The sequence below is a fragment of the Melanerpes formicivorus genome, unplaced genomic scaffold, assembly GCF_026170545.1.
Source record: "Melanerpes formicivorus ecotype bairdi unplaced genomic scaffold, bMelFor1.0.p_v2 SCAF_6, whole genome shotgun sequence".
Lineage (NCBI taxonomy): Eukaryota > Metazoa > Chordata > Aves > Piciformes > Picidae > Melanerpes > Melanerpes formicivorus.
The window spans coordinates 34,440,969-34,468,042 of NW_027142358.1; the positions used below are offsets into that span (position 1 = coordinate 34,440,969).

The 27,074-nt window shown below is 52.6% G+C and overlaps 1 protein-coding gene across 14 annotated transcripts in view; it reads left to right on the forward strand.

The window, feature by feature from the left end:
- TACC2 (transforming acidic coiled-coil containing protein 2) overlaps nt 1-27,074 on the forward strand; it is a 161,123-nt gene that overhangs the window by 25,226 nt on the left and 108,823 nt on the right. For 12 of the 14 annotated variants that reach the window (XM_068140407.1, XM_068140404.1, XM_068140408.1 and 9 more), the window contains 2 exons: nt 5,703-5,875; nt 16,458-21,995. In XM_068140407.1, coding sequence (XP_067996508.1) covers nt 5,703-5,875; nt 16,458-21,995 — 5,711 coding nt within the window. The remainder of the gene's footprint in view (nt 1-5,702; nt 5,876-16,457; nt 21,996-27,074) is intronic. The other 2 variants (XM_068140416.1, XM_068140417.1) reach the window with 1 other exon arrangement.

Consider the following 27,074-nt stretch of genomic DNA (forward strand, 5'->3'; position numbering starts at 1 on the left):
CCTCACCTCTGTGCCTGGCAGGGTCATGGAACAGATCCTCCTAGAATCACAGAAGCATTCAGGTTGGAAGAGACCCTCAGGAGCACCAAGCCCAACCATTAACCCTGCTCTGCAAGGCTCACCCCTAAACCATAGCCCCAAGCACCACATCCAACCCACCTTGAAACCCCTCCAGGCTTGGGGACTCCACCACCTCCCTGGGCAGCACATTCCAAGCCCTGACCACTCTTGCCTTGAAAAAATGTTTCCTACTGTCCAGTCTAAACCTACTCAGTGGCAGCTTGAGGCCATTCCCTCTTGCTCTGTCACTGGAAGCTCTGATCAGGGACAGGGGAGTGACTGGAGACAGCCAGCAAGGCTTCACCAAGGGCAAGTCCTGCCTGACCAGCCTAGTGGCTTTCTACAATGGAGTGGCTGCATCAGGGGACAAGGGAGGGCAGTGGATGTCATCTAGCTGGACTTCTGCAAGGCCCTTGTGGTTCTCCACAGCATCCTTCTCTAAGTTGGAGAGGGATGGAGTTAATGGTTGGATGGTCAGGTGGATAGGGAACTGGCTGGATGGCTGCATCCAGGAGGTAGTGGTCTGGTGGTTTGATGTCCAGATGGGGGAAAAATAGAAAGAGAATTGGAAGTTAGAAAGAAGCTCTTCCCCATGAGGGTGGTGAGACACTGGAACAGGGGGAGGTGGTGGAAACTTCATCCCTGGAGGTGTTTGCAGCCAGGCTGGATGTGGCTGTGAGCAACCTGCTGTAGTGTGAGGTGTCCCTGCCTGTGGCAGGAGGGGTTGGAAGTGGATGGTCCTTGAGGTCCCTTCCAGCCCTCATAACTCTGATTGTCTGGAGATGGATGACAAGTGGCATCCCTCAGGGGTCTGTGCTGGGACCAATGCTGCTTAATATCTTCTTCAAGATCACAGGCAGTGGGATCCAGTGCACCCTCAGCAAGTGTGCAGGTGGCACCAAGAGGAGTGCTGCAGCTGATATGCCAGAGGGGCCTGGACTAGCTGAAGAAAGGCCCCAGGAGAACCCCATGAGGTGCCACAAGTCCAAGGCCCTGGGATGTGCTGCCCAGGGAGGTGCTGGAGTCACCATCCCTGGAGGTGTTTAGGAAAAGCTGGGATGTGGCACCTGGTGGCAGGGTTCAGCTGATGCTGTGGTGTTAGGTCATAGGCTGGGCTTGATGATCTCAGAGGTCTTTTCCAGCCTCAATAGTTCTGTGATTCAGTACTGCACCTGGGCTGGGACAATCCTTGTTACCAATACAGGCTCTTGCCTTACTTGGCTTCTGGTCATTCAAACACTTGACAGCCTGGAAAGAAAGAGTCTTAGCAATTCCAACTCCTTTCTGCTGCAGCTATGTCCTGAAGATTGTTTTAATATGTGTTAAATGAGGTCATGTTTGGAATGGGAGGAACAGCAGTCAAGACTTGATTTATTTCCCCCCCTATGGTTAGTGACAGTTGCTAAGAGACAGCTGGGAGATGAGCTTCAACTTCTTCACGTTCCACCCCTGAAAACACAAACCCCAGTGAAAACAAAACAACCAAACAAAGAGGCAAGATCAGAACAACAAAGCCCAAGCCCACTCCCTCCTCACAGCAATCCATGCACAATGTCAAAAGGAGCCTTTAAAATCGAGCATTTCACAGCCAAACATGGCTCAGCTCGCTCCTTGCCTTCTCAGCCTGCCCCTCCCAGTGTGCTTTTTGTTTAGGTGTGAAGACCTGGTGATGATAAAGCCCCTGGCCATGGGCCCTCCTCTGCCTGATGTGGCAACAGCTGGATTTTGAGGAGGAGAGGTTCAGCTGTAGCAGGCCCAGGGATGTCCAGGTTATGTAGGTAACTTATGAATGCTGGAGATGAAGAGTAAGAGTGAAACTGAGCAAGCATCCACCAGCATGATTCTGGCCCCAGGGTGTGCAGTGGTAGCCCCAGGGAGTCAGTGAGAGATCAGCCTGGCTCCAGATGACAGGTTCAAACTCCCCTGACCCTGGGCAGCTCTGGGCAGCCTGATCTGGTTGAGGATGTCTCTGCTGACTGCTGAGGGGGTTGGACTGGATGACCTTGGGAGATCACCTCCAACCCAGCCCATTCTATGATGCTATGACATAATTGTCCTGCTAGCAGATGTAAGCACTGAGTTAGGTCTCCTGGAGTTAATTAGTGCCCTCTGAGCTTTGGTAGCAAGGGGCTCTTGGACTTACAAGCTGGGCTGCTGTTCTTCTGATGCCATAAGTGAGCCATGCTGCTGGGTGACTGGCTTGTCAGCTGGCTCAGGGGAGTTGTGGCTGTGGTTGGCAGCTAAAGGACACTCCCTCTCTGCACAGAAGGGAGCTGTGGTGTTGGGTCACAGGAGGTCTTTCCCAGCCTCTGTGATTCTGTGAGTTTAATTGTGCATGAGGCATCCCATGTCTCCAAAAGGGGGAGGACTGCAGGTCAGTGGAAGAGAGGATTGGAGCCCAAAGGAGCCCTTGGAGTCAAGGGGCTGCAGTGTGTGAGTACGAAGGCTGCAGCAGGCTCATGACTTCTTTGCTGTACTCCTTTCTGCCACGGGAGGTGACAGAAGCTGTAGAAGCAGCAAACAAAACATGCAGGTCTCCATCTTCTGAAGAGAGCTCTGAGGTATTTGCCCTGCCTAGGACCCACATCAGCTGAAAAACCACTTGGGGTGGTGGTAGAGAAAGGAAGAGTCAAGAATTGGTTCTCACTGCACTTGCCAACTGCTGGAGGCATTTGGACACATGTGTAAATAGGTCTAGTTTCTTGGGGTTCTTGGTGTGGCTCTCCCTGCCTTCCCTGCTCTGCTGGGAAAGGAAAGATGACTTCTGTCTGCAGGTGACCTGGAAATTCTACTACATCTGGCTGCTAATGTGAGGCCTTTGTTTGTGGCCCACCTCCCAGGCTGACCCAGCTGTAGCTCTCTCAGGATGTGACACATGGACCAAGAGCAGGGCAGGGTGGCTGCCAGGCATGGCTTGCTGTGGGTTTACCACCCTGCAGCCTTGCTGCTGTGCTGCTTCCCTGCTGGGTCGAGTCTGGTGTGCCTCTGAGGAATGACTCCCCGTGGGGCTGGCTCCACCTAGCTGGAGGAGTTCCTCTTCTGCCAAGATGTTAATGCCCCCACCTTGGCTTGCTGCAGTCTGACTGCTAACTGGCAAGGGGGTGGTGGTCTGTGAGCTGCAGCTGGGCATGGATGTGCCTCAGCATACGACCCCAGAGGTCACTGGCTTGGGTGCTTGGGGTTGTTTCTGATAAGGAATTAGGAAGAAGTTGTTCCCCATGAGGGTGGTGAGAGATTGGCACAGGTTGCCCAGGGAGGTGGTGGAAGCCTCATCCCTGGAGGTTTTGAAGGTCAGGCTGGATGTGGCTGTGAGCAACCTGAGGTGTCCCTGCCTGTGGCAGGGGGGTTGGAACTGGCTGACCCTTGAGGTCCCTTCCAACCCTGACAATTCTGTGATGCTCCCACACTCTTCCCCAGCTCTCCCTCCCCGTACACACACATGCATGCTGAAACTGTCCATGCAAACAGGAACTGCCCATGCTCAAACCCCAGCCCCAAGAGCACAGCAGAGCCCTGGGAGCTACCTGAGCTCTGCTCTTGTTTCCTTCCTTTGCTCCTGGCTGGGAGGAACCCATCTCACTGTGTAGAGCTGGATGTTCTAGTAGCTTTTATTTTGCTGTATGCAGTGGTGCTAGGGCCAAGATATACACTTGGGTGTTCCAGAGGGCAGACGCCAGCAGGTGCTGGGTGAGGGCTGAGTAATCCTGAACTCGAGAGCCTGTGGTCAGCGCCGGCGGAGGGCGGTGTGATAAAGGAGGCTGCAGACAAGGCTGCAGTGGAAGGGTTCCTCCAGGGGGAAGCAGGGGATGTGGAAGTCAGTCAAATGCCTGAAGTCTGGAGGAAGCCTCTTCAGGCTCTCGGAACGCCCTGACCTTTCCAAAGGCTGTTACAGGGGCTGTCCTCCTCCCCTGGGTGTCTGCCATCGCTGGGTGTCTGCCATCGCTGGCTCTGGGCAGAAGCAGCCTTTGCTCAGGCAGAGCAGAGCAGCTCCCCGCAGAGAGGAGTCCTTGTGGCCGCAGCAGCTTCCTGCCGTTGGTTGGCTGCTCCCAGAGGAAAACAAACCTTAACGTTGAGAGCAAGAAGCCCTGAGCGTTTGCTTGGATCGAGCCGCTCTGCTTTGCACCTCTGCCTTTGTTCTGAGGTGGTGCTGCTGCCCTCGGTGCACACTTCAGTGTGTTTATGGTGTGTGCCTTAGGCCTCTCACAATTAGAGCTGAGAATTGAACCAGCCCTGACTCAGTGCTGAGACTTACCTGATGAAGCAGTTTTCCTTCTCTTTCACTGCCCCTTGATGTGCCAGAGGATATGAAATGCAGCTTCTTCATTCACATGCCCTTATCTGTGTCCCTCTGGTTCTGTTGCTGAACCTCCTCAGCTACTGCTCCAAGTAGCTCTTTCCAGCTCTCTTTTGCCTTCTGAAGATACTACTGCCCCCAAACCCACAAAGCAGCAGGAAGGTTCTGCTCCCTGTGGTAAGCAGTCCCACAGGGGTGCTGTAGAACCCCAGGAATTAGCAGGCACAGCATGGGTCACAGCCCCAGGGCTCTGCCTTTCTCCTTGGGGTGCAAACAACAGTTTCTTACAGACATAAACAGCACCAAGACAAAAGGCTTGTGTCCCTGGATGAAGACCCCAGGCAAACAGTTACCTTTGGGAAGAGGTGATGCAGCATGGCCACTCTGGAGAAGAGAAGCCTGAGAGGGGATTTGATTTGCTTACCAATATCTGGGGGTCAGGAGGGAGGGGGCAGGCTCTGCTCACTTGCTCCCTGGCACAGGACAAGAGGCAATGGATGGAAACTACAGCGCAGGAGGTTCCACCTCAGCATGAGGAGGAACTTCTCCACTGTGAAGGTCCCAGAGCCCTGGAGCAGGCTGCCCAGGGAGGTTGTGGAGTCTCCTTCTCTGGAGCCTTCCCAGCCCTGTCTGGATGTGTTCTGTGTGACCTGTGCTGGATTCTCTGCTCCTGCTCTGGCAGGGGGCTCAGACTGGAAGATCTCCAGAGGTCCCTTCCAGCCCCAAGCACCCTGTGAGCCTGTGACCAGGTTTGTGTAACAGCATTTCTGTAGGTCTCACTACAGAAACTGCAGCATCTCCTGCAGCTGCTGCTGTAGAAAGGCAGCATGGTGAAGAGTCAGGTCCTCCACTTCAGAGGCTTCCTGAACTGCTTTGAGCTGGGAGGGAAAGACTTGGATCCAAGCTCTGGGTCTTGCATGATGCTGGCTTTCTCTCTAACTTGACTCCAAAGATGCTGCTAATGTTCTGAGTGTCAGTTTATAGCCTGCTTCCCTCCTTTCTCACTTGAAACTGGCTTAGCAAGGAAGCCTCTGCCAAGCTTGGTAGAAAAAACAGATGATGATACCCTCCTTGGGCCAGCAAAGGCCCTGGCTGCCTTACAACAATTGTTGCATTCTTCTCTCCCTCCTTTCCCCCCCTAGTATTTATTTATGGCTCCACCAGTTCCTTCTGTGCAGCTAAGAAAAACAAATGGCTTGGCTTTGGAACCTGCAAGGTCCTTCAGAGCAGTGGAATCTAGCACATGAAGTGTCCATCAGTGGGCAGGACAAAACCTGAGCTGGTGTGCTCTCCAGACTGGCAGAGGCTGTGTCAAGCTCTGGGTTCTTTTGTTGTGTTTTGTTCTTAGACCACTCCACAAGATTCAGAATTAGGCCAACCTCCTGGTCATGGACAGGACTCAAGAAGGAGCCCTCAGGAAGGCACCACAGAGAGATCTGGAGGCCAGGACACCTCAGCTCTTCCTCCTGCTGCTGTGCAACTGGCTGGGAGCATATCCCCACCAACTCCAGGGGCCACAAGGTAAGAAATGCATTGGAACTGAAGCCTTGCTGCTGTGGCTAGCTGGGAACTGTGGAGGTTTCTGTTCCTGTGTGACTGATCCTCACACTCCATCACTGTGCTGGGTGCTGACAAAACCACACCACTCACTGTTAACCAGGCTGACTTCCTTGCCTTACTGCAGAACTGTGAGCAGGACTCCAGCTGCTGCACTAACCCTCCACCTAAACTGCCTTTTGCTCCTACTAATGAACTCAGGTCTGAGAGAGAAACACTGGAGAGTGTTTTGCAGTCACATCTGATTGTGAAATGAGATCACAGTGTGAATCATTGCAGATGCTCTGTGTAACAATCCTTCTAACAAGTACCAACCCAGCTAACAGTTACCAGCACTGCACCCTCCTGGGGGTCTGTGAATTCATCTGATTCAGTGCATTTGAAAGGGGCTACAAGAAAGCTGGGGAGGGGCTTCCCAGGGTGTCAGGGAGGGATAGGAGTGGGGGGATGGAAATAAAATAGAAATGGGGAGGTTTGGGTTGAAAAGGACCTTTCAAAGGTCATCTAGTTCAGCCCCTCTTCAACCAGGTCAGGTTACTCAGAGCCCTGTCCGACCTGGCTTGAATGTTTCCAGGGATGTGGCACCTACCAGCTCTCAGGGCAACCTGGGCCAGTGTCTCACCATCCTTATAAGACAAATCTCCCTTCTTGTGGTTTAAACCACCACCCTTTGTCCTGCACAACAGGGCCTGCTCAAATGCTGTCCCCATCTTTCTGCCTGGGGAGGTGGTGGAGTCACCATCACTGGAGGTGCTCAGGAGGAGACTTGATGGGGTGCTTGGTGCCATGGGTTAGGTGGTGTTGGCTGATGGGTTGGACACGATGATCCTGAAGGTCTCTTCCAACCTGGTCTATGCTGGTCTAACATGCCCCCTTTAAGTATTGGAGGGCCACAATAAGGTCTCCCTGGAGCCTCCTCTTCCCTGGACTGAGCAGCACCACAGAGGTGTTGCAGCCCCCTGGTCTAGATTAGCTACCAGGGAGCTCCTGGGGAGAGTGCTGCTGTGAAACACTCGATGCAGGCTGTGCTTGCAGCTCCCTGACCTACCTAGCACTGACTCCCAGCAGTCAGCCTCACCAAAGGAGCTAATCCCTCTTCATTTCATGTTCTGCACCTGCAGAATGAGTATGGAGTGGACACAGAGTGCTCTGCTCAAGGGTGAGAGGTCACAGAGCACTGGAGCAGGCTGCCCAGAGAGGTTGTGGAGTCTCCTTCTCTGGAGCCTTTCCAGCCCTGTCTGGATGTGTTCTGTGTGACCTGAGCTAGGTTGTATGGTGCTGCTCTGGCAGGGGGCTTGGGCCTGATGATCTCTGTGGGTCCCTTCCAACCCCTGACATCCTGTGAGAGGCTCTTGGATGGTGTCAGAGAGCAGCAAGAAAGGGACAGTGACTTAAACTTCCCAACAGTCTCGCTGAGGTGTGCAGATGGAAGGAGCTCAGGCACACAAAACCAGCAGGGCTCTGCCTGGGGCTCTCCATCACTTCTGTGAAGTTCAAAATACACAAAACTGAGGAGAGGGCTTTGGGGGGAGGGCAGCATGCTTTACCCTGCTCAGCAATAGCTTCTCTTACATCTCTCTCCAACAAGAAAAACTAGTAGGTGGCATAATCATCTCCAAAAGGGCTGGAATGAAACCTTCCTCATCTGCACAGCAGGAGTTTGTCACTGGCACTCAGTCCTGTGGTGGAAACTGCCCTTGGTGAGATGTGTGTGTGTGGACACAGCTAGGAGAGAAGAGGGATGGAAATCTTGGGTTTTTTTGGTGGTGTGAAGAAGGAAGCACCAGCTTCAGTTTGCTTTAGTCAGTCAGATCTTTCTGGATGTGAGGGGAAAATGATTCCCAGCAGGAGTGGTCAGGGGTTGGAATGTGCTGCCCAGGGAGGTGGTGGAGTCCCCAAGCCTGGAGAGGTTTCAAGGTGGGTTGGATGTGGTGCTTGGGGCTGTGGTTTAGTGGTGAGCCTTGCAGAGCAGGGCTCTGGGTTGGACTTGGTGACCCTGAGGAGAGTCTCTTCCTACCTGAATGTTTCTGTGATTCTGAGACATGGGAAACCATTTCATAGAGCCCACAGAGCTGTGGCACTGTTGGTGCTGGAGGGCCGTGGGAAACCTCTCAGAACCTCATCCCTGGATATTTGACCTGAGCCTTGCCCAATTGCTCAGAGGTGTTGGATCCTCATCTGGGTGACCTTCCCTACCTCCATCCCCTGGGCCAGGTTGGGCACTCTTGCCATTCAGAAATGGCCTCTGTGGTAAGCTAAGCTCCAAGGTCTTGGCTGAAGAGCTCACCGTGGCCTTTAACAGGAGGGGGCTGACCTGCCCTCCTGGCTCTTTCCTCTGTGGATGCAGAACTCCACTAAGTGTGTTGCAAAACTGACAAACAACTTATGTTCTGCTGCTTGTTTGGTGGCTCCAGTGGAGCACAATTTAGCCCTCAAGTTTCTTGTGTCCATGCTGTTCTTACCCCAAACCTGCCTTCCTCTGGGACAATGCTCAGCCACCTGTAGGACTCACAGCAGCAGCTTTTCCAAATGCTGATCTAAATCTCCAAGTGGACCAGAAGAGGGCCAGGAAAATGCTCAGGGGCTTGCAGCACCTCTGCTACAAGGCCAGGCTGAGGGAGCTGGGGGTGTTCAGCCTGGAGAAGAGAAGGCTCCAGGGAGACCTCATAGCTGCCTGCCAGTACCTGAAGGGAGCTACAAGAAAGCTGCAGAGAGACTGTTTGCAAAGGTCTGCAGGGACAGGAGCAGGGACAATGGCTTCAAACTGGAGCAGAGCAGATTAAGATTGGATGTGAGGAACAAGTTCTGCACCATGAGGGTGGTGGAAGCATGGAACAGGCTGCCCAGGGAGGTGGCTGGGGCCCCATCCCTGGAGATATTCAAGGTGAGGCTGGACAGGACTCTGGGGATGTCCCTGCTGAGTGCAGAGGGGGTTGGACTGGATGAGCTATAGGGGTCCCTTCCAGCCCAGCCCATCCTGTGCAGAAGCCAGCAGCCACATGCTGATGTGGTTTGAAGCAGCAGACTGAGTGCAGCCTGAGAACAGGAGGCTGTGCTGCCACTCACCCAGCACAAGAGGCTGGCCAAAGTGGTGTTAGAATGGGCAAGCAGTAGCAATGAGGTCTGTTGTCTTGGGTTTGGAGTATTTGTGGTCTGGAGGCAGCAAGCACAGCCCTGCTGGGGTCTTTAATGTCATCACAGGCATTTTGCACTGCTCTGTGGTGGGGTTCTTTAGCATGTATTGCTCACAACTGGCACAGCTGCAGTCCTCTAGGGGCTCCTCTGCTGAATGTGAGTATTGAGGACATTTGGAGTTGTGCTCCAGTATTTGAGGGGAGCTACAGGAGAGCTGAGGAGGGGCTTTTCACAAAGGAGGGGTGATGGCTTCAGACTGGAAGAAGCTTGATTGAGATGAGACATTAGGAAGAAATTCTTCCCCATGAGGGTGGTGAGGCACTGGAACAGGTTGCCTGGAGAAGTTGTGGAGGTTCCAACCCTGGAGGCATTCAAAGCCAGGCTGGATGTGGCTCTGAGCAACCTGCCCTCGTGGGAGGTGTCCCTGCCCATGGCAGGGGGCTGGAACTAGGTGATCTTTAAGGTCCCTTCCAGCCCAAAGTAGCCTATGAGTTCAGCTGCCTAAAGCACTTCCCCACTTCAGCAGGCAAAAGGATGACTTTCAGGAGAGGAATGCTGCGTGGATGAGTCAGCTTGAAGGGATTCACAAGAGCCCTGGTTGAGGAAATGCATTAGCTGGGCAGGAGGTCAGGCAATTAGCTGTTCTTCACTGCTGGAAGTGCTGGCAGATGCCTGCTTTGGGTGGCTGCTCTCTTATATCCTGCCAGGACAGAAACCCAGACAATAACTGGAAAATCTTTGAAGCTGTTTATTTTTAACTGACTCCTGTGTGCTGCTTCCTTCCCACCCCAAAGGGAGCACTTGACAGTCTGAAGAGCATCTCCAGAGGGAGCTTCTCTCCCTCTGTGGAAAGCTACCACACTGCTTTTCCCCAGGATTCTGGGTGGCTTCCTTCCTTCCTCCCTCCCCAAACCCTCAGGAATGGTGTCAGTCAGTCTCAAATCCCCATGGTTTGGAACTGAAAACCTCTGGGGCTCTTGAAAACACTCTGGTTTAGTCTGGATTTAGTTTTTAACCTGGTGTTCACTAGTCCTCTGTGGTGAAAGAAACACCAAAGGACAGGCAGCAAGCCTCAGGCTTTGCACTACTGTTTGTGCAAGATGCAAGCCTGGCTTTCTCCTGCTGCACACCAGGAGGAAACAACCCCAGGCAGTGCTGCAGGCTGGGGTCAGAGTGGCTGAGAGCAGCCAGGCAGAAAGGGACCTGGGGGTACTGGTGCACAGCAGCTGAACATGAGCCTGCAGTGTGCCCAGGCAGCCAAGAAGGCCAATGGCATCCTGGCCTGCAGCAGGAACAGTGTGGCCAGCAGGAGCAGGGAGGTCATTCTGCCCTGTGCTCAAAGTCCTGTGTCCAGCTCTGGGCTCCTCAATTTAAGGACATTGAGACCCTTGAACATGTCCAGAGAAGGGCAACAAAGCTGGGGAGGGGTCTGGAGCACAGCCCTGTGAGGAGAGGCTGAGGGAGCTGGGGTTGCTTAGCCTGGAGAAGAGGAGGCTCAGGGGAGACCTTCTTGCTCTCTGCAACTCCCTGCAGGGAGGTTGTAGACAGGTGGGGGTTGGTCTCTTCTCCCAGGCAAGCAGCACTAGAACAAGAGGACACAGTCTCAAGCTGTGCCAGGGGCAGTTTAGGCTGGAGGTGAGGAGAAAGTTCTTCCCAGACAGAGGTTGGCCATTGGGATGTGCTGCCCAGGGAGGTGGTGGAGTCACCATCCCTGGAGGTGTTCTAAAAGGGATTGGATGTGGCACTTGGAGCCATGGTTTAGTTGTCAGGAGGTGTTAGGCTGGACTTGATGATCTCTGAGGTCTTTTCCAACCTGGGTGGTTCTGTGAATACACCCTGGGGATCCTGGAGAGTTGCCCCAGAGGCAGTTTTGCCCAGCAGGGTTAGGAGGAAGCAGATGGAGCAATTGGAAAGGCACACACCCAGAGGCAGGAGGGAGGAGGAAGCACTCGTTGGGGATGAGAGCTTGGCTGCTCTCCTGCCTGGAGAGCTGCACTCAGTTCCTGTGCACAGCCACTGCAGAATGTCAAGCTGAAGCTGCCACACATCCTGTGAGAACATCCCCTGGGTGCCATGCTTCCTGCTGATGCTCCAGATACCTCAGAGAGAGCAGGGCTGCTTGTGGGCTGGGGCTGGCTGTTTGCTGAGTCCTTCAATGTTAGAACAATTCACTTTGACACTTAAACCATTGCAGCTCCTGCATGGTCTGTGCATGGAGCCAGGAGGTAAAACGTGCCTGGGGGTGGGGACAGAAGGGGAGGAGAGCTCCCAGGAGGACCTTACAGGCCATTATTCCTGCTTCACTCCTTCCTGAAAGCTCAGCTCCAGGGGAGGGTGTGGGGAGCTGGCTGCTGGTAGCAGCCCTTCAGAGATGATGGATTTCTCATCTGACTGTTTACACTGGAAAAGCCAAAGGATGACTTGCTCTGCTCCTGGAACTCTGACTTGCTCTCTGAAGGGAATGTAGAAATTGCTTCCAAGTTCCAGATTCAGTTTCAGTACATCTCAGGGACAGAGTAGAAAGTAGGATTCTCTAACTCCAGCGTCCAAAGGCAGGAACTCAGCGCAGATGCTGGTCTCTCACACCAGGGGCAGGAGCAGACAGATGTGAGAAGCAGCTGGGTGTGCTGTGGCTGCAGAGCTGGCTGTGCATTTGTCCCCTTCAGTGCTTCCCAAATCCATCCTCAGCTTGGCTCTCACGTTCCTTGGGATACCACCACTCAGGCCCTGGGTTACAGCAGCATGGATGGCAACCCCGTGTGCCCTCTGGGCCCTAAAGCTTCAGCAGTTGGTGGTTTTCTCTCACCAGTGTGAGTGGGTCAGAAAGGCTGCCTGGCTTTCCACAGCTGCTGCATCTTTCAGAAGGAAAACAACTGAGTAAGAAAGGGACAGAGCTCAATTAGCTCTGGATCTATGGCTTTCTGTTGTTGGCGTGGTTTCTTCTTGTTCATCAGGCAGGTCTGGCAGCTTAGGGCACCTCTTCCCCTCACCCCTCTACACCCCCTGCCCCATCTTCCCTCAGTAAATGTCAAAGAGCTTTTGACCACCTGCTGCTGGTTCTATCTTCTGCTCCCCTGCCTTTGCTGTGCATGGCAATACAGAGTAACAGAGAGGTTCCAGCCTGAAGTGTTAGTGGCTGTTGGCTTGGGTCCGGCTCTTAACCTGGAAGCCTTTATGGGACCTGCAGCATATGTCCTCTGTTTCCTAACAGCCTTCAGAGCCCCACACCCTGAACACAAACCAGGCAGTGCTGTCCCCATCTCAGGGACTGGGCAGCACTCTTACACTGCTCCAGCAGAACTCGACCTTGCCACAGTGTGTTCTGGTGGAAGGAAGAGGTCAACCTGAGCTATTAAAAACCAGTTGGTGCATTTGCACTGTGCCTCCAAAGAAGCAATGTCTCAGCGATGGCTTAGGCAAAACAAACACTTCAGACACATGAAGGTTTAACTCGCTGCTGTTTGGTGTAACTGGAAGGAGAGCATTTGTGAGGGCAGCCTCTTGAGGCTCGCAGCCTGTTAAGGCTTCCAGCTTGCAAGTGCTTGGTTGTGTGCTTGGTTTGTAAGCTGAGGGAGAAGTTCTCTTTGTCTCTGGAGTGCTGTGGGGCAGCTGCGTGTTTCATTGAGCTGTGCACCTAGGGCTCTGCATGCCGTGCAGCAACTGCTCCTGGCAAAATGACCTTCTGCTCCCAGCTCTGCATGAGCTACGAGAAACTCTGACTCTTCTTTCATGCTTCATCACCTGCATCTTTTGTTTTAAACGTTGCCTCCGACTATAAACACAAACAAAAGAGATCAAGTACCCACAGAAGAGATCTCGCTTTTCTCTTCCTGTTAAAACCAACCAACCAAAAAACCCCAAAGCAAACCCTTTTGGGCTCGTAGCTTTGTGCTGTTTGAAAACTACTAATCGCTAATTCATCCTGCTGTAGGCTGGGCTTTACTCGGGGGAATTGCCTGCAGTATGTGGTGCCATTTCCCTGTAGTGTTATTGCCTTTATCTTCCCCTCCTTTTAATGGGACTGGATGTGACCTTAAGAGGTCGCTTAGACCATCCTTCTGCTCTAAAGCAGGATCAGCCGTGCTTAAGTCCTTCCTAACAGATGTTTGTCCAGCCCCAGCAGCGTCCTGCAGACACCAAGGCAAGATTACAAACGCTGAAGAGCAAAGTGTAGGATGTGGTCCTTGTATGGTTTTTCTTGTACCCTACAGTAGAATCCAAGGGAGAGCCATGAGGATGCTTAGGGGACTTCAGCATCTCCCCTATGAAGAGAGACTTAGAGCCCTGGGGCTGAAGAAGAGAAGGCTGAGAGGGATCTGATCAACGCCTATCAATATCTGAGGGGTGGGGGTCAAGCAGAGAGGGCCAAGCTCTTGTCAGTGAGGGTGACAGAGCCCTGGAGCAGGCTGCCCAGGGGGTTGTGGAGTCTCCTCCTCTGCAGCCTTTCAAAACCCACCTGAATTCATTCCTGTGCAGATTACCCTGGGTGATCCTGCTCTGGCAGGGGGTTGGAATGGGTGACCTCTGGAGGTCCCTTCCAGCCTCTGCTGGGATACTGTGAAATGGAGATGTGTCCAGGGTGACCTGTTTGGATGTCTTAGGGTTGGGAACTGTGACACTTCAGCTCTCAGTTCTGTCCTGATCAAAGCACTGAAGCAAGCTGCAGCAGCAGGGGTGGTGAGTGTGCTGCTCCTTCGTTCTGGAAGTGGTAGTTCAGGGTCCTGTCACAGCAAGTGCCAGCACTGTCGTTTTCATTCTGTTCAGCATACATTAATGACAGAGCTGTCCCAATTCTTTCACCTGCTCCTGAGTAAAATGAGAGAGTCTTCAGCATAATCAGGCACCAGAAGAATTGTCTCAGGCAATTCAGAATGCAGAATAGCTGAGTTCAGAAGATTGCCGACTGCCCCAAGCCTGCTCAGCTACAGGTTGACAGCTGTGCCTCCTTACACCACTGCTGGAAGCATGGCAGTGGTAGCTCATGGCTTTAACTTGCTTTCAAGGAAACTCAAGCACTTCAGTTACAGTTGGAGCTGTTTCATGTTTGATAGCTGCACATAGAAGTCTCATGTAACAGAGGTCACCTCTGTGAAGGTCTTAGAGAGCTCAGTCAGCTGCTAGCTGCAAACTGCAAGCATGTGGTATGGTTTGTGTGATGAACATGACCAGTGGTGCAGTCCCAGCTTTACTACTGTGCTGCTCCCAACTCCCTTGACAGATGAGACAAGGAGTCAAGATCAGATCAAGAGAAGCTGTAACTGTAGGTGGTGTTTTCTCCTTCTTTCAGCACTTAATTGCATGGAGGTTAGAGGGTTTCTCCTCCCCAGCCTCCACTGGTGCTTGCTCTCCTCTTCACCACTGCACCTCTGACAGGAACGTGCTTCCAGGTTGAGGAACCCAGGCACAGAACCCAGGGCAGTCAGCAACTGAATCATTAAGGAGCTAATCCTACCAAAAGGAACAAAAAGCTGGAGCAGCAATGGACTCCCACTTTCCCTTCCCCTCCCCGTTGCAGTGCTGTGGTTTCTGCCCCTCCTCTTCTAATTAAGCTTCCCTTAGTGCAAAACTGGTGTCAGATCACAAAGTTAATTCCTTCCTCAGGGAAAGCCTCCTGCTATCTACCTCCTCGTTTGTTTGCTCCTGTCCCATCATGCCCAGTGGTGGCAGTGATCCAGCAGCTACCAAGCACAGCCTGGCTGTGTCTGTGGTTCCCAGTGCCAGGATGCTTTGTGTGGATTAGGTGTTTGCAGGGAGCCAGGAGAACAAACCTTGGGGCAAAACCATTCTTAAGTAGTTGAAATAAAACATCTTGGTCCTACAGATGAGCTGTTCAGACTGGAGCCAAGCATCCCTGAAACTTGCATGTTACAGAGATTCTCTCTGAGGTGTGAGGTCTACCCTCAATGCAGGCAAAGCTCAACAGCTCTCTAAAGACCTCTTGAATTCCCACTGCAATGATTCTGGAAAGAGTTTTGAGGCCCCAAGATGGACTCACCTTCAGTTTTGCATGCAGCCCTCTCTCTCATACACTGTTCTATGAGGGGGGATTTTGACCCCACCTTGTGTACTGTAGCACAGCCCAAGACCAAGGGGCCTCAAGGTTGTTTCAGTGATTTCTGCAGGGGCCAGGTTTGTCTGAAAGCCAACCTAAACTGCAGGGCTCCTGAGAGCTGGCCACTGACTCACTGTTCTGTCAATTTTGTGCACTAAACTTGGGCAGCCAAGGGAAGAGAGGCTTCCCAGGTTCCTGGAGGTTTCAAATCCAGTTTAGGGTGGTATTTTAAGCATCTTTAGTAGCTCCAGTCTGTAGAGCACTTGAAAAGGTAGCCTGGTACTGCTGAAGTGTGGTAGAGCTGCAGGGACGGGCTCACCACCAGGGACCTCTCTCCGTGCAGCTGTGCAAGTCGAATGCACTGTGCCCACACTGACCTCTGAGCCTGGGGTGCACTCCCTGTGCACCTTGGTTTGTAGCAGGGTGTGAGAGACTTATTTTCCCATGAAATAAACAATGCCCCTTGCTCCTAGACACAATTCCATGCTCAGTTTAAATTGATGTTTCACTCCATGTTCCCTAAGGGAAGAAAATGTGCCCAGGGGCGGTGAGGGAGAGAGGGTTTAACCATTCCAGGAGGGTGAAGGTTAGGCTGTTCCATCACCTGCAAGCCTAGGTGTGGAATCTGAGGTCCACACAGTGCATGTGATAAACATCCACACTAACTTCTCTGCATTGAGTGCAGCCTCTGATTCCATTTATTTACTGACTGGGGGAAGAGATCATGCAAAGGGTTACAGCTTGCATGCACTGAAATCAAACCCTGCAATAAAATGACCTCACAGGGCATGTATCATTGCGTGGCAGGCTGAAACCTTTGAGCTTCTGGTGGGAATCAAGGCTGCTGATTAGCTGGAGAGAACACTCCACAGATGCACCCTTCTTAATCTGCTGCACCACAGAAGCACAGGCAGCTAACAGCATTGCTGTGGGTGGCAGGGCCTTAGCTTCCTGCCAAGCAGTCTCACAGAAGCAGAAGGGGAAAGCCCTTCCTTGAGGTGCTGCTGCCTCCTCCAGTGGTTGTGGTTTCCCCCCCTCTGTTCCCATGCTGCTCACTTAGTCTGTTAGGTTTGCACCCTCTCTCCCCACGCTCAGCTGAGGTTTGGGGGTGCCTCAAGTGCATGACACAAGCATGGTGGCTGCCAGGTGAGACTGGGGGTGTCCTCTCCAGAGCAATGAGCATTTAAGTCACTGTACTGTGTGTCTGATGGTTTAGCTCCTGAAAGCAGATTATCAGCTTCCCAGGGCATGTAGTGCATGGCTTGGAGCCACCAGTGGCACACACTGGTTTCATTCTTTGCTTCATGTTCTTTGCACCTGTGTTGATATGAAACAAATAAACGTTTCCATTGTTGGCAGCATCGGTAAGGAAGGCAACAGTAGCTACAGTGCTGAAGATTTATCCACTCCCAATCCAAGCATGGTGGCTTCAGAGGTGACAGGACAGGACACTGTCTTGCAAGAACCTGGAGGAGAAGCAGGCTCTGATTGCTTAATGCAGGCTGCAGAAGTCGGAGAGAGAAGCCTGCCTACCTCCATGCCTCTGGCAGAAGGTGCCACAGCAGATCCTACAAGCAGCACAAACAAGTTGCCAACTTCAAACTGCAATGAAGCAGTGCCCTCAGCAGGTCCCCTGAAGGACAGAGAGGAAGGAGCAGCACATGCTGAGCCTGTGGACAGAGGCTCCAAAGGTGACAACGTCGCTGCTGCCTCTCTGCAAAGCAGTGAGAAGGATCCCAGGAGCCCAGGCCCGGAGCCCAGCCTCGCTGCAGCAATCACAGCAATGCAAGGAGTCACCCACACGAGTCTGAGGGAATTGGGACCCTCATGGCAGAGAGAACAGCTGGGTGGCAGGAGGGAACCACATGTCACCACCTCGCCTCAGGGTAAAGAGGCAGGAGATTATCTCACTGCCCAGGAGGCTGGGCAGGAGCAAGGAGTTTTGGAAGTAGGTCAGCTGCAGGCTGCAAGGCAGCAAGGTAGACAGAACACAGATGGTGGAGAGGGTCTGCTAATGAAAGAGGAAACCTTAATCCCAAATTATCCAGCAACAGGAGGCTCAGACAGTGAGAAAGGTGGAGCAATTGTGAATGCTGAGGACTTCGCTGGGATCAGTCAAGTCTGTCATCTCCAGGTGGGGGCTGTAACAACAGCTAAGGGGAAAGAAGGAAATCTAGCTCTGTCTGCAGGCAAAGGGAAGCGATCAGAAGCATGTGCTTTGATGCCAGAGCTGCCTTCTAACCCTCCAAATCTTTTTCTGGTACCAAAGCCTGAAGATCCTTCAAGGGAACACGTGCCTGGAAATGACTCTCGCGATCCAAGGAGGAGCAAAGCAGTGAAAACAGCCTCTGAAGAAACCGAACCCCTCTTGCAAAGAGAGCTTCAAAAGGAGGATGAGCTTGTTAGTGCTGAGCATTGCAGTGTGCCTGCAGCATTTCAGCAAAAGGAAGAACAAAAATCAGCTGTCACAACTGAGAGCCCAAAGGCTGCAGGCAGCAGCAATGAAATGACAAAAGGCGAGGGTGCGGCGAGAGAAAGCACCGAACCCTCTGGAGCACAGAGCACTGGCAAGCCCACCAAGGAAAACTCCCTGGCAGATAAAAGATTGCTACTGGGAGAAGGGGCAGCAAGTACTTCTCTGAGCACAGAGAGGAATCAGGAAGAAACTGAGGCGAGTGTAACAGGAGAAGCAAATGAAGTCAGGTCGGAGGAGGCACAAGTGGCAGAAAGCAGCGAGTTACCTGAGAGCCTAAGTGGGGCAGCAAGACAAGGACTGAACTGTGTTAGCCCCCACCAGGACACAGAAAATAGCCTCTTGGGACACACTCCTGAGGAGGTCAGTCTCTGTGTAAAGTCTTCAGCAGGTGACCTAGGGGAAGAAGGTGGGGGAAAGGCTCTGAACTCAGGCAGTGGTTTCAAATCCCCCGAAGACAATTCAGACTCTCCTGGCTGTGAACCTGAACCACAAACGAGCCAAGAGAAAAGAGCCTCCACAGATGAGCTGGGGAATAAGACTGTGGCCTCAGCACAGTTTCCCAGGCAGGAAGTCCCACTGAGTTTTGATTGCCGTAATGCTGAGGCAGAAATGAAAACTTTGGGCCAGCCAGGCTGCTGTGGGGCAGAAAAGGTTTGTTTAACTGGTGCACACAGTGCACTGCTCCTCCGCTCTGAGAGCAAGAACAGTAAGCAGGATGAGCCCTGGGAAAAGGCTTATGCTAGAGAAACTGTCTTGGAATCTGAGAGTCAAGAAAAGCTTGAGAGCCACAGCAAGACAGAAGAAAGTGAAAACACATCTAAACCAAAACTTGAGCTCCAGGGCTTGAATGAGTTGGCAGGGACCATGGATCTCACAGCCCTGCAAACTGAGGAGTTGGGAACTGAAGTGCCTCACAGTGCTCTGGAGCAAGGGCATGAAGCTGCAGCTGCACAAAGCAGTGCCATGGGCAGTAAAGAAAAGGAAGGTATGCAGCAGGAGAAGCACCAGACTATGGTGAAGAGCTCTGTGGAGGGCAAAGGTTTGGCACTGAGAAGTGAAAGCAAATCAGCTGTGCTGGTGCAAGCTCAGCCGGAGCAAGTGGCTGCAGAAAGCCACAGAAGTGGGCAGATGGCTTGCTCAGAAACCTCCCAAGCTGCAGTCACTGCTTCAGGACTCACCCCACAGCAGGTTCACGTGGAAGAAGGGGGTGACAGCCCTGGCAGTGAAAGCAAGTGCCCCTCTGAGAGTGGCAGCCACAGCTCTTTGGAGACCCCGGAGCGCGGTAGCAGAGAACTGCAGGAAAACGCAGATGCTCCAACTGCTCCTCCACAGGCAGAGCAAGTGGAGAGGTCAGTGCCTGCTGCTGGTGACAGTGGCTGCATTTCAAATACAGCACATGAGCTACAGAAGCAGCAAAGCAATCTGACAGCTGCCACAAGAGCAGATGATCAGGAGCACAAGGGAAGGGCTCCACAACCTGAACAGCCATTGGAGCGGAATAATCACAGCAACACACCTGCAATACCTCTAAGTGTGTCAGACAGCCTCAGTAAAGACTCTTCTGGGCTAGGTACAGCACCAACCCAGGCTGGCTCTGACACAGCAAAAGCAAAGGATGAAGACCGAAGCAGTGCCAGGGTGTCAGGGGACGTGTGCAGCAGTGAACACAGGCTGGGGGTTTCTGGGGTGACCATGCTTAGTGTGCAAGATTGCAACGAGCAAAACAAAGCTGATCTCAAGGTAGAGGAAAAATGCCACAGTAAGCAAAAGCTAAACAAGCCTGAGCAGGATGATAATTCTTTGATCTCAGCTAGTCAGCATGAAGCAGCATGTCCCAGGCAGACAGAATCTGACAAGACTGAGCAGCCAGGCGGTGTAAGTAGGATAAAGGCTAATGCTGGGGAGAGCCATGCTGCTGCTATGAACACTCTCCCAGGGACAGGGAATGCAGCAAGTGCCACCAACACATCACAGGCTTTGCCAGCTCAGACAGGAACAGCACACGCTGCTGATCATTCCAACAAAAGTGGTCTTCAGGTATTTGGTCCAGAAGGCCAAGGGGAAATGCCATTAATGGCAAAACACCTGGGGCAAAATGCTCTGGCTGCTGGTGGGGGAGCCAGCCAGAAGGGTGGAAACGTGGAGAGGAGTTGTGAGGACAGTGCTGCTGCTGCAGATGCAAGCAGCACCAAAAGTGAGGGAAGTCCAGAGCCACAAGGAGCTCCTTCCCCTGCACTCAGCCATCCCAGCCAACAACCTGCAAACAGCACAAACAGTGGCACTGGGGGGGGATTACTAAATAAGGAGCTGGAAGCTGTAAGATGCCAAAATGCTTCAGAAGGTAGCTCTGATTTGCAGATTGCTGCGGGTTCTCAGGTGTCTGTGCAGATAGGTCCTGCCCCCGGGGCAAGCACAGGTCAAGCAGGGAGTGTAAGCCTGAATGAAAACGATGCTCCAGCCCAGAGTTTCCAGGCTGATGCAGGCAGAAGTGTTGCCCTGCCAGAGGCTTTGAGTGTGGGGCAGAGCCCCGGAAACTTATCCCAGTTCTGTTCTGAGAAGCCAAAGAAAGAGCTCCCTGCAATTAAATACCACGAAACAAAAAGTGAGGTAAACTTCAAAGAAGAGCAGAGTGACAGCTCGGCAGAGCCGCTGCTGGCTCCCCCCGCGCGGGAAGGGAGGCTGCTGAGCCTTTCATCTGTTGGTAAACAAGAAGGCTGTAATGAGGAAATTGCAGCCAATAGCTGTGGGGATGACAAGGACGGGGAGATCTTAGAGACACCTGGGGGGTCAGAAACGGGGGAAGAGCTTCCAGGAGAGACAAACAGCATAAGCAGGGCAGATAGCAGCACCACCGAGCAGCCTGCGGAGGACTCTGGGAGGGAGCATGAGGCTCTGACTTGCGGCTCTCTGGACCTGGGCTCCAGCCTCCCAAACTTCAGGGAGCACATCAGCCAGATATTTAAAAAGACTGTCCACAGCACACTGAGTGCTGAGCTGCCCCAGCTCCTGTCTGAAAACCATGCAGGCTTCAAGCAGAGCCCAGGCACCAAGGATACAGCAGAGCTGGGCGGTGCTGGGAACCTTTCCGAGTCAAACAAGGAGGGCAAAGGGGCTCCCGAGAGCACCTCAGAGGCAGGGGAGCAGGAGCTGCCTTTAGCTCCTGAGACTTCCTGCAAAGCCGACGAGAGCAAACCCCTGCAGCAAGAAAACCCAGCGAGGGAGCTGCCAGCAGCAAGTCTCCAGGACGCTGAGGAGAGGAGGCAGGCCAGCAGCTGCTCAGGAGTGGTCCCCAGGTTGGATGGCGCTGCACCTGCCGAGAGTGCTCTGGCAAAGCTGCAAAAGCCAGACAGAAACTCTGAGCACCCAGGGAGCAGTGGGATGGAAAGGAAAGAAGGCACGTGTGCTAGGGGCATCGATCCCGGAGTGCTAATGAGCTTAGAGATAAAGCAGCAAGGGCCGGCTTCGTTTGATGGGGCAGCAGCTGAGAACTTGCCCGCCCGCTCCGACAGTCGGCAGCCAGCCTCTGGAGCTGCTCTCTCCACAGGCGATGTGCAGGAGGACGGCTTAGAAGATGCTGCGACCGCGGGGGGAAACGACTTAATTACAGGGTGGAATGCAGGAACAGCTCCGTCTGAAGAGGATGTAAGTCTTCCTACTGAGCAGCTCCAGCATCTGCAGCCAAATGAACAGGAGGAAAGTGAGTCCGGTGATCCGGGCGCTGCCAAGAGCGCCTCTGGCATGGCAGCTTCAGCACTCGTCCCGGGGAGATCTCATCAATTGCCAGGTGATTTTACCGTGCCACCTGGGGAGAGCCAGGAGACACACATCTGCAGCAATATCCTGCTTGACAGTCAGTCTCAGAATGACATGCAGATGATAGGAGATGAGCCAGCAAATAGGAAATGCATGGAAACGTTGGAAGGGTCACAGGAAAAGAAAGTGGCAGAGCATGGGTTAATCGATTACTTGAAGAATGAAGTGAGCCAGGATGGCTGCCTGCAAACTGGCTATCAAGTAGAATCCAGCCATGCAACCACGGGAGGTGCAGAAGGGAGCAGTGGCACAGTGCTAAGCACAGCAAAGACAGGTAACAAACAGACTGGAGGCACCCCTGAAGCAGGCACTGCAAGGATGTTAGTCACTGGTGAAGGTGGCTTAGCTGTAACCACGAGCCCAGGAGAGCAGGAGACAGCCCTGTATAAAAATCACTCCCCAGCCCCTCCTGTGATGGAGCAGGATGAGCATTCTGCCTGTACAGATCTCACTGCTGCTGAAAATCAGCCAAGCAAGAGGAATTCAGAGCAGGAAAGCTCACTTCAGGATGCCAAAGGAAAGCTCTCAGCGCTGGCATTAACTGAGCCTAAGGACACTGACCTGGATGAACTTCAGGACATGGCTGTGGCAGGATTACCTCCTGAAAGGTATTTACTTTAAATTACTACATGAGATGCTTGTCAGGAGCCTGGGGCTTGAGAGGGTTACAGTCTTCAATGTGGTGTCTGGGTGGGCATGGCACTTAACTCTCTCCTTACATTTCTGTTAAACCTCTTCCTTTTAAATGTAGTCTCTGCAGAGGGCTCCTAAAAGCTGAGAAGCACAGTTCTGACCTGTTCCATCCGCTGTCCAGACTCCTGCCCTCACCTGGGTGAATCTGCTTACACTTCCCAGTGCTCAGCCTAAAGTTAGACAAACAAACAGCACCTTCCTAGCCCTCAGTTAGCAGACTTCTGCCTAAGTTTAGGTGACCCAGTTAAAGGAGACCTGCAGCACTTCAAAACCAAGCCTGGAGCATAACCCAGTTACTCACACTGTTAGCTGTCTAGGCCCTCCTCTTATCCTCCTGTATCACAGAACTGTATTGGCAGTGCCTTTGATCACTGTTATTCATGCTTCTAATGCCATGGAGTTGTTGCAGATGTGAATTCTTCTTAGCTGGGATTTGTGGAGCCTAAGAGGAGTTGCTTACTTTCCAAACCTCGCAGTTAACTGCTTTGATACAGTTACAGAGGGTTTGTTGGTTGGGTTGGGTTTTGTGGGGTGAGTTTCCACTTTGCTGTCTGAAGCCTCAGCTGGCTGTGCAGCTGATTCAAAAGAATGATGATCTCAGAAGAGATGCTTTCCCTTCAGTCATGCCACTGCTTCCTCTCTAACCCCAGCAACCTTCTTGCCTGCTGGCCCTTTCCTTCCCATCCCTGAGCAAGCAGCTATAGCTGCCACTGCTGAGAGACCGCAGCAGAGGAGTGCTGTGGCAAGCTGAACTGTTTCAGACAGCACAGCTAAATGCTCTGCATGGATGGGATATTTATCAGTTAGAGTGAGGAGGGCAAATGTTTGGCATTCCTTAAAGGTTGAAGGGATAAAACCACCTTGTAAGTGAAAATACCTGAGATGTTTCTGTGCTGGAAACGTGGGGGAGTTCTTTCTGTTGTGACTCTGGGACAGGGACTGGTCTAGCTGTGCTTTGGAAAGTGCTTTGGGAGGATATTAGAGGTGTTGGAAGTCCAAAGAGCAAGATGACTTCATCTTTAGGGATCTACGGAGTGAAAAGGAGATCACTGCTCTCTCTCTCTCTAGCTCCTTTTGTTTCTCTTTATATGATGGGGAGCTTGGAAGTTACCAAACAAATTGCTGGCAAGGTTTGGTTTAGGAGGCTGCAGGGCCTCTGGGTCAGCCCGTGTGTGTCTGTGCACGTGTTTTGTATCCGGGTGGGTATCCTCCTTCACATAAATACCTGTGGCAAGCAGGGCAGGGCAGGGCTCTGGAAACAGCTGCTGGCAATTCATGGAGTAGTTGCTTAATGCTTGCATATGCTTGAAGAATTCCTTATCACCTGTTTTTCCAGCGTGAGGCTTTGCATCAAGAGGCAGCTGCTGCTCTGGGGCTGCAGCTGTAAGCGCTGCCACACACACACCAAGCGTGCGGAGCCCGGCGCGGGCGCAGCGCTGCAGGCTGCAACACGGGGGGACCCTCAGAGCTAGGGAGGAGTCCCTGCTTCCATCCGGCTTGTTCCCTAGAGGAACGGACACTTGGAGCACCAGAGAGGCAGAAAGTATGAACTGAGCTGGCCAGCCTGTTTTCAGCATGTCCAACACGCTGAGCAGGCTGCTTTCCCTCTGAGCTCAGAGCTGGCGTTGCGCTGATGACTCTCAGGCTGTGTTCCACGCTCTGTGTTCCAGTCACAACAAGGAGTTGCTCAGAGTGGTTTGCAGTTGTTCTGTGCCCTGCAAGCCCCACACAGGATATACTGCCATGAGCATAAACAAAAGTGTGGAAAGAGCTTGAGGGAGAAAGAATCCTCCCTAGCTTGCAAAACAGGGCTGAAAAGTATCTAATGCTTAGGAGGAGGCGCTGGCAGGTGCTCAGTTATTTCAGCACTCTTCCCTCCTTCCTCCACAGCTTCTCCACACCTCCAGCCCTTAGAAAGGCTCTAATGCTGAAGCTCCACTGACCTGTGGGCGAGGGGGCAAAGCTGTTGTGATCTGGCTCCTAAATCCCGTTAGGATTTCTTCCTGCAGAGGAAGTAGTGGAGTTGCTTTACCTCCCTGGCTCTGGGACGGGGAGCAGGGTGGTCTTGTGATGAGCAGGAGATCCAAGAACTTTCTGCAGCGACCCCTTTGCAAGTGGGACAGTGGTCAAGTGACAGGAAGAGCCTCTGTGTCTGGAGGCAATAGAGCAGCACCAATCACTTCCCTTCATGTCTGCAGTGAGAAGGACAATTATTTTTGGAAGGGAGGTTGTGGCTGAAGTATTTAGCCTCACTTTCCTGTGGAACTGCAGCTGTGCTGTTAACAGGAGCAGGGAAGGTTTGGGGTTTGGCAAACCCACCTGTCAGCACTGGTAAGGAGGGGAAAATCACACCTGCTTGTATGGTTTTGACATTTCTATCTCTGTGCTGAATCTGTGACTGAAAACCCTCTCTGGGTGTCAAAATAGCTCCTTCCCAACCTACTGTTGGCCCAACTGCATTTTGCTGCCTTCTGCTTGGGAGGAAAGAGTATGTGCAGGAAATCCTTGCACCTTATGCCGCTGAAACACTTCAGTTTGCATCATGGGCTGATGTTGAGCAGAGCACAGAACAGGATGAGAAATGATGGCAGAGTTTTAGGGCTGTCCAGAGGTGGTGTGGATTCCCTCTCACCCCAGGTGGCTGCTACGTGCAAACTTCCATTGTCTCCTGGAAAGAGTGCCAAGGCAGCTGTTTGAAGTGGAGGCTCTGAAGTCATTCCCAGATGTGCATCCCTAAGGTATGGAGAACAGATTGCATCATTTGCTGATTTGTTGGCTCAGCAAAACACTCAGCTCCTTGAGAGGCCTTTGGGTGTTGCAGGGCTGTGGAGGTGTTCAGAGCTGGGTGTGCTGCTGAGGGGAGAGCACATGGAGGTGCAAGCACACTGCAAGCCTCGTGGCACACTCACTGAGCAGTCAGGTGAGGCTGTCCTCTGCACCCCGCAGCAGAACCAGTTTGGTGCATGGAGGAGCAACAAGGGCTGTGCTGGCTGAGCAATGCACCCACTGCCTCCAACAGCCTCAAAAGCAGGAGGCCACTGTGCAGCCTTGGGCTTCCCACAGCTTCTGCTGCTGTTGCAGATTGAGCTGGCTTGGTGAAGATCATCTGCTGTAGAAGCAATCTTTATTTCAGCCTGTCCATGCAAATCAACAGCGAACCACAGAATTGTCAGGGTTGGAAGGCACCTCAAGGGTCAGCCAGTTCCAACCCCCCTGCCATGGCCAGGGACACCTCACACTATATCAGCTTGCTCAGAGCCACATCCAGCCTGGCCTTAAAAACCTCCAGGGATGAGGCTTCCACCACCTCCCTGGGCAACCTGTGCCAGGCTCTCACCACCCTCATGGGGAACAACTTCTTCCTACCATCCAGTCTGACTCTCCCCATTTCTGGCTTTGCTCCATTCCCCCTAGTCCTATCCCTACCTGACCTCCTAACAGAGATGATGTAGTGCTTCCAGAGCTGTAACCATGCTCTGTGGTGCCTGAAACCTTCCTTCCTGGCTGTTCCTCAACTTGCTGCTGACTGTACAAGTGGCACACACAGGGCAAGGAGGCTGTGGCACTGTGCTGCTTTGGGAACAAGTGTTGCCTGGCAGTTTGGACACTGCAAGAAATCCTACCAAGAGGACCCTCTCCCAGCTGTAGCATCACTCTGAGGGCCCTGTCCTGTCACTGCCATGGCTGTGGGGTTATTTTGGGAGTTCTGCTGCACTGGCTCACACCACTTGCATATCTAAACAATATTCTTATATGGCAAGCACGTTGCAGCAGCTGGCATCAGCAAAGCTCCTGGAGAAACATTCCTTGCGTCCTATGTATAGGTCAGACAAGATCTCTAAAGCTGGCCCAGACATACTTTTGGATTTGCTTCATGCTTTGCTCTTGCCATCAAGCGTTGGCAAGTTCAGTGAGGCCCAGAAGAATGTTAGCTCCTCAGGAAAGATGGACTTGGTCTTTTGTCTGCATAACAAGTGGAGTATCAAATACTCTGACAGGCTTGCTGGAGGAGCTGTGGAATGCAGACCTGCTTTTCAGAGCAGTGGAGTGGGGTTTGAGCACTCAGCCTTTGTGGTGGTAGTGCCTGAAAACAAGAGCTGGAGTCAAAAGGAATCTTATCAAAGCAGTGATTATGCAGCTTGAGCTGGCTTTTGTCTGCAAGATTAACTCAGGTGTGCAGCATCTCAGGCTCATAAAGCAAAGAGAGAAAGAGCTGGGGGTGAGCTACATGTAACTGAACTGCACAGAATCGCTCAGGCTGCTCTCCTGCCTTTCTCCCTTTGCAGCTGAGCCATCTTTATTTCCCTCCCACCTTACTGTCATTGCTACCCTCGGCAGGTGCACCTCTTAGTACACTTCTGCTGTTGGAGAGGCAAGCAGCTCAGCCTGCAGCTCCTGACTCCATCAGCTGGATGGGGAGCTGTGTGGGAATTGCCTGTGTGAAGCCTGGGATATTTCCTTGGTGGTGTATTTAAACTCAGGTAACTGCATTCTTACCCACTGGACATCTCATGCTGCTTTTGAAGTAGTAAAACCTACTTCTAAGGGATGCCACTGGCCCAGCTGACCACAGTTAGGCAGTGCCTCAGTCAGTGCAAGGCCTTTCTGAACTGCTGCTCTGCTACTGTGCCCTGTTGTAGTACAACAGCAGTGGAAAGCTAGGAATGGGATGCCTTGAGGGCTGGTTTTCTCTTTCATTCACGTGTTCCTCTGCCACACACAAGTCCAGAAGCAAATCGGCTCTGGTCCTGCCAAATTGCTGGTGGGTTTGCTGTACTGCAATCATTCTGTAACACTCCTGAGAACCTTAGCCACATACTCCTAGGGTAGGCATTGACATGCTTGGATGATCCCCGTGCTGCTTTTTCCACACCCCCTTCTCTTTTTCTCAAGCAGTGATATTTAGTCACTGCAGTACTGCCACTTGCCCAAGAAACCCAGCATGGACACTGCCATGCCTTGTCCAATACCTGACCAGGCAGCTTGGCATCAGT